General features: G+C 39.7%; 1 protein-coding gene across 5 annotated transcripts in view; it reads right to left on the reverse strand.

Annotated features, from left to right (window-relative positions):
• The window catches only part of gsb-n (gooseberry-neuro), a 181,738-nt gene that overhangs the window by 120,640 nt on the left and 47,734 nt on the right, over positions 1 to 13,364 (reverse strand). For 3 of the 5 annotated variants that reach the window (XM_065234661.1, XM_065234660.1, XM_065234663.1), the window contains one exon: positions 7,217 to 7,294. The exons of the other annotated variants lie outside the window; for them this stretch is intronic. In XM_065234661.1, the coding sequence (XP_065090733.1) occupies positions 7,217 to 7,294 (78 nt within the window). The remainder of the gene's footprint in view (positions 1 to 7,216; positions 7,295 to 13,364) is intronic. 5 annotated transcript variants of the gene reach the window in all.

Genomic DNA, 13,364 nt, shown 5'->3' on the forward strand with positions numbered 1-13,364 from the left:
GAACTGAAGGACAGTGTATTGATCTGTAGCAGAGTCCCCCGCGCCCCCCCCCCCCCGCTCACGAAGGTTTCAAGTATCAGAAAGCCTTCTTAAGACGACCCACCGATAACTACCGATAAATGTTTTGAGAAGCTACCGGTAATGAAAAAAAAAAATAATCTGGCCACTCTGCAGGAAGCAAACTGTCAACACGCTAAAAATCCACGTTTCTATACGTTCGCTCGACCACTTGGTTCATAAAGTTCCCCCTATTGTCTCCTCTTCTCTTAGGAGAAAATCACTGCAGAGAAGGTGGAGGCAACAAAAATCTCCAACGAAATCGTTCTGAACATGCTCAGCATCGAAATCGCGCAAACCTACTCCGCCGAGAACGCGAGACAACTCCGCCGAAATTCCGTATAACATCCGTTGGTAGCATCGGAAATCTCCACCGGAATCTTGCGCAAGCTCCTTCACCGATAACACGATAATATAGCGTAGAGATTTCCAGAAACTTCCTTTGGCAGAACCAAAAATCACCATCGTGAATGTGAGAAAGACCCTCAAAACTGGAACATTTGCTGGCAGAATCGGAAACTTCCACCAAAATCGTGCAGAACTGCTGAGAACGCGCGAAAACTCCGTCAAAATTTCCAGAAACATCCACGGCAGCATCAGAAGTCGCCATGGAAATCGTATGAAACGTCGTCCATCAAGAACGCAAGAAAACGCTATCGCAATTTCTCGCGTCACTTTTCAAAATGTCCTAAGTAACAAATGTTAACAAATCGATTTAATCGATACAAACTATTGCTCTTCTATCATTGTATGTGATACAAAAATACCCATCAGAATTTAACCAATGTATACCCAACCGGTGGATGTAAGATTCGCTTACAATTATGTGGGATTCATCATCAGAGGATGTAAGTGGAGACCGCATGAACCGAGGATGCGATATACCTAGCTGCGGTCCAATGCAAGAAAATTGGAGACCGAAAAATGTAGAGTGTATTAGTGAGCTAAATTAATCATGTCGAAAAAAATAGGAAAAAGGTTGCCGACTGGACTCGAACAACGAACGTTGCGATTATCAGACCTGTGCTTTCTCCACTGCTCTCTCCATGCTTCTGAATAAGGATAGCCTAAAAGCAAACAAGAGGCGCTCATTTCCTCTCACACTCGACTTCGTATGCTTTTTCTGCTGGAGAGATTCGAGGCAAGGGTGTGCGTCGTTCTACCATGTTATACATAAAAATCAAGGCAAATGCTTGCTTGTGTAGGTGAAAGCACAGACAGAACACGAAATAAAAAAGGCAAAAAACCATTACATCGCCTGCAAGGTCAACTTCTAACATTCGCTGCGATGTTCATGAACAGAGGATGATAGGAAATGGAACTAACATTCATTGTAATAGATTTTTGGTTTGCGTGTACGAATTTGAATGATGCGCTAATAAAAATGTAACGGTTACTTTGCTTAACGATGTGTTCGGGGTATCATAAAAACCATTTGTGGAATGGGTAAATCATTTTGGTTATCGTTCGTGTATGGTGTTTTTATTAGGGTGGGTACTTGATTGTTACTTGGGAAATTTGGTCTGTCTAACATGATTGGTGCTCAATTTCTAAAGGCGGAGCATGTAAAACCAATCTAAGACTATAAGTAAGGTTACCGTCATTTTTTCCGATGTTAGATACTCTATTCTGAAATCTGTGAATGGGAATCTAGTATCATGTAGAACGAAACGTTCAATGCAACACTCATTGAGTCTGTCATTGAGAAACATCGTCCAATATAACATGTCCGAAATACAACTCGGCAAGTCAAAACGTCCTATGTGATTTTTCTAAATTGTAGCAAGAAATTAAAAGTAAAATTGTGATTTTACCGTTTCCACTTAATATTCAACGTTATTATTCACTGACTACGGCGGAAATAGTATTGCAAAATGTATTGTTTCAACTACAATTTTCTCAAAATGGCGGATTTGTTACATTGGTCATATCGCAAACTACACATGATCTGTTGTCCGTTAATTGTCCACAGAGGACAGGGCAGTGCAAAATATGTCTTGTACCTCTATATATGCATTTAGATTAACATAAAAAAACATACTAGTCCCGCTTCTAACAGTATTTCCCACCGTTTTTTTAGTTTATTTTTTTTTTTTTTTTTTTATATAATTATAGTCACTTTAACGCTCTTGGGTCATTCGTGACTTTTCCGTGGGTGAGATTTGAACTCTTGACTTTGGCGTGAGAGGTATGGATTCTAACCACTACGCCGGGGTCGCCCCCCGGTTTTTTAAGTATCTTTTGTGCAGAATATGTAAAACATGAGGTACTTGGGTTTTTTTTTACTTCAAATGATCTTTATTACTTGTATTTGTTTGTTTGGTTTCAAGTGACACAGATGCGTCTTTTCAACTTTAGCACATTTGAAAATTTAATTATTATTTTTACAGTTCCTAGTCCTATCAGGCCTGTTATTAGAGTATTACCACCTTGGTGGGATTGGTTTGTTAGGCACTTTGGATGTTGATCTAAACCCATATATAGAGGTGCCAGACATATTTTGCAGTGTCAGGTACTATATATTGTAGTCTGTGAAAGGGAAATCCCAAATTGAATGTCATCAAAATACACAGCATGTTGAGTGATTGAGCTGGTGAGGGAGCATTTTCCCTCTCAAATTTAATTTTGTTGGCTTTCTGGGGAGTGGTAGTAAAGCAGTTAAAAATGTATAGGAAAAAACTGTTTTTATTTAATTGTACGTTGTAGCGTATTATTTCCCTTTTTCCAAATTCCTATATCAAGATTTGCATTACTTTCTACCTACGAAACAGCGCCAATGTTTTCCAGGAGTTTTGGAAATTTCCATGGTTGTGAAATATAGGGCTCTCTCATTTCGCCAAAGGTCGTTCCGCCGAAGAACATTTTGCTGAAGCGCATTTCGACGAATGAGTCATTTCGCCGAATGAGTCATTTCGCCGAATGAGTCATTTCACCGAATGAGTCATTTCACCGAATTTTAACATGAATTAAACTGAAAGAACTGATCTTTAAACATGAAGGAATCATTTCTTTAAATCAAAAATATTGATTATTTAGAAAATAACGAAGTCAGTACAACTCGAAAGAACTGGTTATGTTTGATTTTATTTAATTTCCAAAATCAGTACAAATCGAAATGTTTAAAAGAAGACAGCATTCCTATAAATCAACAATATCTAATATTAAGAAATTTCTGAAATCAGAGCAACGCAAAAAAAACTGCTCATGTTCAAAAGAAGGAAGCATTACATTTGAATAACTTGCCAGGTTGAAAAATTGAACCTTCTTAAAAAAATTCGAGACTGATTTCAAAATTTACTGAGCATTGAGAAAAGTTCAAAACCGTAGCAAATGTCCAGCTCCCGAGCAATATACATGAAAATAAAGCATAAAACCGAATTTCTTGGATCTTGAATTCGGTTCTGCGTTTGTCTTTGTCATTACAAAATCGCTCATAACTAGAGAAGGTTTTATGTGATTGTTTTCAAGGATTTCCTATAAAATAATTTTCATTTGCAGAGTTCTTTTCAGAAATCTTCTAAAGTATATATGAGATTCTCTCTGGCATTACTTTAAAAATCAATTTAAAACAGTCCTGAAATTCTTTGTAGAGCACTCAAAAAAAAATTATCCAAAGATTTTCATTAAATTTTAAACTTTTTCGAAGAATTCACTGCGGCTTCCTTCCCTTTTTTAATAGGCTTGACTTCTGTTTGGTCTCTTAATTCAAAAGCAATTCACCACATAATTGTCATAAAATATTACTCAGAATAATCTTGGATTTCTCTTTTAAATATTTCTAAACATTAGAGCTTGGAACTTCCCTTAAAATTATCAAGAAATTCTTTCCAAGATGCCCTTGAAATTATCCTAGCAATTTCCTTCCAACTCTTCGCGTGATTCCTTTGGGATTGTGCTCTCAAAATTCAACAGTTGCTTGCTGGGAGCCTTTCCTCCGGTTCGTATATCGCCTGTGTTGAGCTAGTTCATGGTGAACGATATGAACACGTTTGAAGTTTTAATGGAAATGCGGCTTCGGCTTTTTTCGTTCGGTACAAACTATGTGATGGCTATGTTAGGAAACACACCTGGTGGTCTAAGCAATGAGGAATTGTTAAATTTCTTAGCTGTTTGAATATGTTCACTATTTGTTCTACATGCCAAAACATTGTTGGATAAATTTCCCGTCGAATGGCAAATTGCATGACATATTTCAAATTAATACTGTGGAGAAATGTGTATTTGACAACTCTCCCATTTTCGTTACGTGTCGCATTTTTGATTTCTTAATGTGGCCCCCCATATAGTAAAGAAAAACGTAGTCCAACGTCAAAAAAGATTCAAATTCCATCGTCTAGGGTAAACGCTCCTAAGTTCCTGCATTTGCATTATAGCGTTGAAACACATTGATCAATAGTGATGAAATTTTCAAAGTACAATAAACATTAGTATCTAGCAAGAACTGCTCTTTAAACAAAGAAGGAAAATCTTCCTAAAGCTTTTTTATGAAACAACTATAAAAGAAAGAAGGGCAGCTTTTTAAAGGAGGAAAACATGATCTCATGAATCTTTTGAGTCCTGGTTTTTGTAAAGAATATATAATTTGCATCTCAGAAGGAATTAGCTTGACTAGAAGGATCTTTGGTGGCAAAATATCCTTCGGCAAAATGACTCATTAGCAGTGTTTGTAACGATCAGGAATTTTGTTTAAATTTGCATATAACTTAATAGGTTTAAATTATTTGAATTAAATTCCTTAGTGTAGGCAGTAGGAAGACACAAGCATTTTTGCTGAGATCTTTCCTAAGAGGGGTCCATTTAATTTATGGATGAGGTAGGAGAGCGACAGCCGCACGATTAAACGAGTCAAGTTATTTTTTGTGTCTTTAGATTGACGATAGGACACAAAGGTTTTCGGGAAATGATGGACTTCCGGTTCGTCCGAGCTTCACTTTTTTAATCTGAGGATTCACGGTCTCGATCATTGACTTCCCAACGAACTTGCATGCGCGTTTGTTCGTGGTTGTTGTTTTTCAAATTAAAGTATTAATTTAAAGTGATGTCAAGTGCTTAAATCAGTCACCAGGAACGCATACTCGTTTAGAGCTGATTAAGGTGACGTCACACAAATGAACAGATAAGAGCATTTGAGCACGTTAGTTAGAGATAGAGAGAAATCGCACACACAAAGGAGAGAGGAACGAACACACACAAGTAAATAGAAATCGATAAAGATAACATGTAAATAAATCTACGTAGGTTAAGTAATATGTTGAAATACCCGTTATTCCGTCAAAATACCGTCTGAATATTTCGTAACAATATATGTTTTCTTAAACGAACCATCTCCCTAGCTTTAATTGATTGATTGCATGCGACATCACTTCGCGTTCTCCGTTGTAGTTTTCGGGTCCAGTCCTCTTGTTGAGAGTTTGAATGTTGGGGAGAGTAGTCCACTTCCAGATCGGGGTGACGTCTAGTGGCAAGTGACGAGACTGCCGATGAGGATAAATTAATCATTTTGTCAAGCTTCTGCATTCATGTTCCATCAGATGTCACTGCTGTTGTTTGCGGTGACATCTTTCGGAAACTACACACAATCTGTTTTCTTATAATTGTTCACAGAGGACACTGCAGTGCAAAACATGTCTGGTACCTCTATATATGAATTTAGATTATTATTCGAAGTCCCTCCTTTTTACACATTCTGCACACAAAATAGCTCACCCCTCACAGAATTTCCCACCGATTTTTATGTATGGGGTGGGGCATAAATTATCCTTTGCGCAGAATATGTAAAAAAGGAGGGATTTCAAATGTTAAAGTAAATGCATTTATAGAGGTACCAGACATGTTTTGTAGTGACAGATACTCTATTTTATAATCTGTGAAAGGGAAATCACAAATCGAGTATCAACAAAATACATGGCATGTTGAGAGATTGAGGTCGTGAGAGCAAATTTTCTCTCTCAAATTTGAATTTTTTTTGGCTCTCTGAGAACTGGTAGTAAAGCAGGTAAAACTGTATGGGGACAAATCATTTTTAATTAATTGTAGCTTGTTTAACAATAATTTCCGGGAAAAAACTGAACGACAAAGTCCCTGATTGATTTCTCTAGGCTGTAGTTCACCTGAATATGCACCAAAAGTGAATTATTCCCACTTCTCTCAATTTCTATATGGGGATTTCTGTGGAAAATGGTCGAACAAAATGATTAATTCTCTTTCGTGGAGGTTTTTTTTTGGTATGGGTGAGCTCTCACCGACTCTCTGAGTGATTATCGTGTTTGTGATTTTACGGAGATAATAGGGTTTTCCCGTTTGGACTTGCCTGATCCGTAAATCCTTTCTAGGAAATTTAATGGACTCGCCTTTAGGAGAGTCTCAACCGGGCAAATTTACATTGGGCGTGTGGTCTCCCTTGTGGAGTGGCGCTTAAGCCACGCGTTTTAAGTCGGATCGGCCAGCTGGCTACATGTTGCACGTAAGATATTGGTCTAGCACGAAATTTCACTAGGGACACTGATATTCATGATATCAGGAGGAACGGCTTTGAAATTTCTATCCATTTGAATATAACTAAGGAAAATGATGACTGATGAATTTTATAAAGATCGGTACTCGATCAGCTGGCGTATAAAAGAATACAAAATGTGACAGAATGTCAGTGGTCCCTTTACGATGTCAATGTCATTTGCGCACTGACATTGACACGAATAACATTGATATTCTAACTGTGTCAATTGATACTGACGTCAGTAGGCTAGTGAAATTCAGTATTTTGTAGGTATTGATATTCATATTTTGCAGCACTGCTCCTAAGGTAAAATGAACTTCGGTGAAAGGACCCGCTCCCCTTCATTAACAGCCCTGGTAATGTTGAACAGAATATAAAGCGTTATTTATTCGGAACGACGAACAAACTAATTAAATCTAAAATCCTGAAATCAATGTTGTCCAACTTTGTCCAGTAATCAGAGCTCGGATAACCAGGATACCCCGGAGAAATGAATTTAATCAGATCAATGATAACCTGTAATCCTTTTCACAGAATGTTTGCAAATGAATGCCAAACATGCAAGAGTTCAGTCATTTTCTTAACTGAATACTGAATCAATTTCGTTCCCAAAGCAATAGCTCTTGTCTTAAAAAAAAAATAAAATAATCAAAGAAAATTTACCTCACGACATCGGTAATCTGCGCCTGGCTGTCTGTGGAGGCCGCCGTCCGCGCTGCAATAGCCCGCGCTCGGATCGGTCTAGAACAAGATAAAAGGGGAGAGGGTAAGGACAAGCAATAATCTGTTCCAAATTGAAGTTTCTTGATATCATCTTGTTGTTGCTATTTTCTTTAATTCATCAAAATCAGAGACCGCGCTGCTGCTGCTGCCACTCGCTGTCCACTCCACGACGGCATGGCAGAAGGACAGATGGACAGCCAAGCTACAGGCAGCCAGCAGCGTGGACACTTGGACGGTGATGGACACACGTCGCTTACGATTTATTTATATCCCATACATCTACAGCATCATGCAAAGTGTGAGTTGTATTTATCAGGCAACAGAGACAGAGCAGAGTTGGCCAGCGCGCCCGCCGTGAGGTGTTTGATGTTGATACCAGCCACAAACTAGCACTTAATAGCAAACAAATATTTAATCGGATTAATTTCCTCCCGTCGGCCTTTGGTGGAATGCTATTTGACGGCTTCGGCTGCGGCGATGCTTTCATTCATTGATAGATTTGATATTTTGGAATGTTTGAAGGAACCCTTGGCTGGTCGGAGTGAAGCGGGAGCTTGAAATCGATCCAAATTTCAAGCAAATCATGCCGGATCATGCTACCTGATTGGAAGCTGCCGGTTGCCGGCTTTTATGAATCGAACACATTTCGAAACACGTTTGGAAGCTGGGGAGAAAGATTCATCAACTAAACCGTTCGGCGAATGGGGATCAACAACGGTGCTGCTGCTGATGCTGCCTTAGAGAGCGAAAGGCCCCAAAAAATCAGGCAGCGCAGAGATCATTAACCAAACAATTGAATGTGTACATTTTCAACAATCCGTGACTAAATCGTCGGCTACGCTACTGGAATTTTCCCTGCATTGATCGATCGCGCGGTTGGCATACTAATATCACTGCAGCTAGGGTTGCCCAAGCTTTTAACGGGTTTACCGAACCAATTGGAGTACGCAGCAACCCTACCCCTGGTGCCGCACCAATCCCAAGGGAGTTCAACTCTCCACGCTGGCCACTAGGACCGGCTGGCTACCGGAGTTTTTTCTCTCTTATTTGCCCGTTCAATCGATCTACGCTCATGACGCACGAAATGATCAACGTTCGCGGCGCAGCAGTGTCCTAACAAAAAAGGAACCTCCAATCGTGCGGACCTCGCAACATCATGCCTCCCATTCTCCGGGTACCAGCAACTGATCGCAGCCCGAAAAAAAATTAGCTGCTCCGAACGTTCAAGATGGTTGTTTTCCACTGTGCTCCTCCCGAAAAAAAAGGTGTACAGGAAAACAAATGATTCAGCAGTTAAGTTACCCAGTAGCGCAAGTGTTCTTCAACGGGCCGGGCGATTGATCGTAAAAGGAAGACGATCGCCAACCGAGAAAAGACCGTCCAGCGATCGATCGATCTTCCGAAATTGTTGACGTTTGGCGTTGATGGCTGTGCGAAAATTGAGCCTCCATCAACAAAGGGGACGAAAACGGTCAGCTACAAAAGGTCGAATCCTACAAAGTTATTCATCATCCTTCAGTCATTAGCGCGAGCACACAGCTTCTGAAGTTTCGGTGCTGATTTGGCTGAAGTGATCCGATCTTCGGGATGGAATCGGATTGGTCAAAGAGTTTGGAGTTGAAATTACAACTTTTAACAAAAAAAAAAAAATTATGCAATTATTAGCTTGAAAGTTTGATGTAAACTCTTCTTCTTCTTCCAGGATTTTAAGCTTCTGTGGCGAGCGTTTGGTCGGCTCTCAACTTATCTTCCAGAATTAATAATTGATAACTTTCAATGTTAAACAATGCATGAGTTTGTTCAGGAGAAATTCTCGTTGAAACCAGTCCACTTTTTGCCCGAGGCTCTCAAAAACTATTTTATTTTGTACTAATTCAGAAGTACTGGTTGTGAAACTAGGAAAATCAATTGGCAAAGGTCAAATTTCTGGATCCCTAGAAGCTCAATCCATTTTTAAATGTGCTCAATTTCTGCGTACCGGGGTAGCATTGATAGTTTTTTTTTTAAGTATATATATATATTTTTTTTCCTTTCCTTTGTTTTTTTCCGTCGATCTTGTTTTCCGTGCTGAGCGCCAATGCTACCGACGTGCCAGGAAGGCAGCTCCCACACCTGGACCCTACCTATCGACCCATCAACTCATGAACCGGGGACCAACGGCTTTACTTCCCATCCGAAGGAAGGCGTGATCAGAGATGTTATGCCTCAGAACATCCCGGCGGCGCCGACTGGTATTGAACCCAGGCCTACTGGGGTGAGAGGTAATCACGCTTACCACTACACCACCGGCGCCGTTTTTTTTAAAGTATATTCTAAATGTTTTTGAAAACAATGAATGTTTTTTTAAATCTCTTTTTCTTAACATGTACTGAGGATCCCAGAGTTAATTCGTTAGTATTATGTTGAACGGAAATTATAGCATTTGCACTATTTTTATAGTGTTTTGACCGAACATCAGTATTTTGATTTGTGGTGGAAACTCAGACAATTTAGTAAAAGAAATAAGAAATTTTGAATGAGTATATAATCAGAAAATATCAAACGCAATAAGAATACAACAATGAATATTTGCATAGTTTTTTTTTTTGAAGCTTATATACTTATATACTTATAATGCTTATATACAACAAGAAGTATCTGCAATGCAAATATGTGGTTGATCTATTGCAACTTCTAATGCTTGGAATACTAATAGACAGCAAAAACAATAAAATTTCTATCAAAGCACTTTACTGACATCTGACTCTGTGTTCGCGGGAAATATTTAGCTAAGCCATGAACCCACATGTAAAAGTTATGAATTGGTTCGTGTCTGATCTATACTGGACGAACTATTTTTATCTAGATCAAAAAATCTCATGGTTTTGACAGTTTGGATCTTTGCACATTTAAATCGGCCGTTTACGATTTTCGGCCATAAGTCAGAATTAAGTGTCATGTCGGTTTGTCGGTGGTGAAACCTCTCCCAAAAGGGGAAACGCTCCTATAGTTGCGGTACGTTAGAAGCGTTAGGTTCCTATAGTTGTGCATGGAGACTCAATACACAGCTATAGGAACCTAACGCTTCTAACGTACCGCAACTATAGGAGCATTTACCCTATTCCGTTTGCTTTTTTTTTCCTTGATTTATTTTCCGTCGATCTTGTTTTCCGTAATGAGTATCAATGCTTCCGACGCCAAGGAAACAGCTCCCACACATGGACCACACCTATGGACCCATCAACTCGTGGCCCGGTGACCAACGGCTTTACTTCTCTTTCGAACAGAGATACTAGATTTACAGACATGTCTGTGAATTTGCAGACTTTTATTTTTTTCACAAACATTTTTTTCGTTACAGATATTTACAGACTTTTGTGATCAAGGGAAAATTTTAAAATTTATTTTGTTACACTGTCTTATATCTTTAATCAAATTACACGTGTGATGCATTTTGCAACACGCATTAGTAAAGGGTGATACGGTCAAAATTTGGTCAAGGGAAAACGCGTGTAAATCGGTGAAATCGTTTATTTAAAAAATCAAATTAAATTTCTTTTTCAAGTTCAATTAGTATAAAATTCAGGAAAAATATTCAGTTAGGCTTCCGCTTTTCCAAATCCGAATTGCCGGGCCTTACGCTTGACCCCTGCCATCAGATTTTGTACAGCCACTTTGTCCACCTTCTTCGCCGCAGAAAGCCAGTTTGCCTTGAACTGCTGCTCGCCCTTAGCAGTTTTTTTGGTCTTCTTTAGGTTCCGCTTGACAATAGCCCAGTATTTCTCAATTGGGCGGAGCTCTGGCGTGTTGGGAGGGTTCTTGTCCTTGGGAACCACCTGCACGTTGTTGGTGGCGTACCACTCCATGGCCTTTTTACCGTAATGACAAGATGCCAAATCCGGCCAAAACAGTACGGAACAACCGTGTTTCTTCAGGAAAGGCAGCAGACGTTTATTCAAACACTCTTTCACGTAAATTTTTTGGTTGACAGTCCCGGAAGCTATGAAAATGCTGCTTTTCAAGCCACAGGTACAGATGGCTTGCCAAACCAGATATTTCTTTGCGAACTTTGACAGTTTCATGTGCTTGAAAACATCTGCTACCTTTCCCCTTCCTTTTGCCGTATAAAACTCCTGTCCCGGAAGCTGCTTGTAGTCGGCTTTGACGTAGGTTTCGTCATCCATTACCACGCAGTCAAACTTCGTCAGCATCGTCGTGTACAGCCTCCGGGATCGCGCTTTGGCCGTCGTATTTTGTTTATCATCGCGATTTGGAGTCACTACCTTCTTGTAAGTCGATAGTCCGGCTCGTTTTTTGGCTCGATGCACGGTTGTAGACGATACACCCAGCTTATTTGCGGCATCTCGGAGAGAGAGGTTAGGGTTCCGGTTTTCGATTTCCCCCCGATCCAGACTTCCTGGCTGTCAACAAACGTTCCCCAAACACTTTAATTACATTTGTAACGGTTAATTTGGCAACTTTTAGCGATTTTGCCAACTTTGCGTGCGAGTAGCTCGGATTTTCGCGATGCGCGAGCAAAATTTTGATACGCTGCTCTTCTTGCTTGGACGGCATTTTGACAACTGAAGAGTGAATTCCAAAATCAAAATAGGAGCAACATTCTACACACACACACCTTCAAAATGAGGGGTGTTCAGGTTTTTTAAATGCAAAATTGAAAGAAATACGTCAAGTTGATATTGACCAAATTTTGACCGTATCACCCTTTAATTCGTGGTTTTTTCAAATTCACCACACGAACGAGCTGTCACTTATAACAGTGACAGTTCGTTCGTGTGGTGAATTTGAGAAGGTCATAGTTATAGAGCTGTCAATGTGCTGCCGTGTTGTATCCAAAACGAAAATTTTCCTCACTCACGTTGACCGGTCTATAGTCACTGTCACTGAAAAGCTCAAATGTGCGGAACCTAATGTGCGATCAGGATAAAATTTAAAATCGTCATATGGGAGACCAGTTGCAACAAAATGGAAGTGGTTTCACTCAAATCAGTTCAGCAATCGTTGAGAAAAGTGAATGAGTTTTATTGAATTATTTCACTTTTTTGGCCATTCCTCCGGATCCCATTGAGCGATCTGGATAGCATTCTAAATCGTTCTATGGGAGAATTATTTAAGGTGATTTCTTGTTGAGTCCATACATGACCGCTACGTAGGATATACATTAGATTGATGCAAAATTTTACACTTTCGCTCCACAGTACTCAAACGGTTCCAAATCGGGTCTAAATTAGCCTCCCAAGGTTTGAACTGATTTGGTAAGAAACTGACTGGGCACAAACCATTTGAAGTTTATATGGGAATAACTGTGGGGAAACCAAACTTTTTCTTCGTAGTCTTCTTTCCTTCTTCCATATTGCACTGTTAAAATTTTATATAGCTATTCTTATGGAAAATTTTCTCAGCTACAACTTTGCCCAGTATTGTTTTTCAGCCAAACATCAAATAAAATAGTTATTGATTGTTTAAGAGATTGATAATCTTATGGCATGATTAAGCAACTGTTTTGTGGGCAACACTGTATTCTGCAAATTGACATAGTAGCCATGATTTTTGTCCTCTATTCTACGCGCCATAAACACCAATGTTGCCTGCTGAACAGTTGATTGAGCATAATAACAAAAGTGACTTGAATCATTAATAACTTTTGATTCTTACATTTTATCTAAAAATGGTCCTCAACAATGGAGAAAATCGGAAAAAACAAAAATGATGACAATGAAAAACCCAAGGAAGGCATCAAGGATATGGGAGGAAATGGTGGGAGGCGTAAAGTCGAGAGCCAAAAGGAGAGAAAGAAAAAACAGAAGGAAGATGAAGTGAGGAAGAAGGAAGCGGAAGCGAGGAAGAAGGGAGAGAAGAAGAAGGAAGACAAGAAGAACAAGGCGAAGCCTAGGCCTCGGAAGGAGAGAAGCAAGGGTGACACTCTGGTTGTTGAAGCGAAGGACAAAACGTCCTACGCAGCACTCCTCCGGAAAGTGAAAGAGGATCCGGAGTTGAAAGAACTAGGCGAGAACGTGGTGAAAACCAGGCGAACCCAGAAAGGCGAGATGCTATTCGAGCTGAAAAGGGATCCTACGGTTAAGAGCGC

Source organism: Ochlerotatus camptorhynchus, unplaced genomic scaffold, assembly GCF_037179485.1.
Source record: "Ochlerotatus camptorhynchus isolate MF236.1 unplaced genomic scaffold, CSIRO-AGI_Acam_v1.1 ptg000434l, whole genome shotgun sequence".
Taxonomy (NCBI): Eukaryota; Metazoa; Arthropoda; class Insecta; order Diptera; family Culicidae; genus Ochlerotatus; species Ochlerotatus camptorhynchus.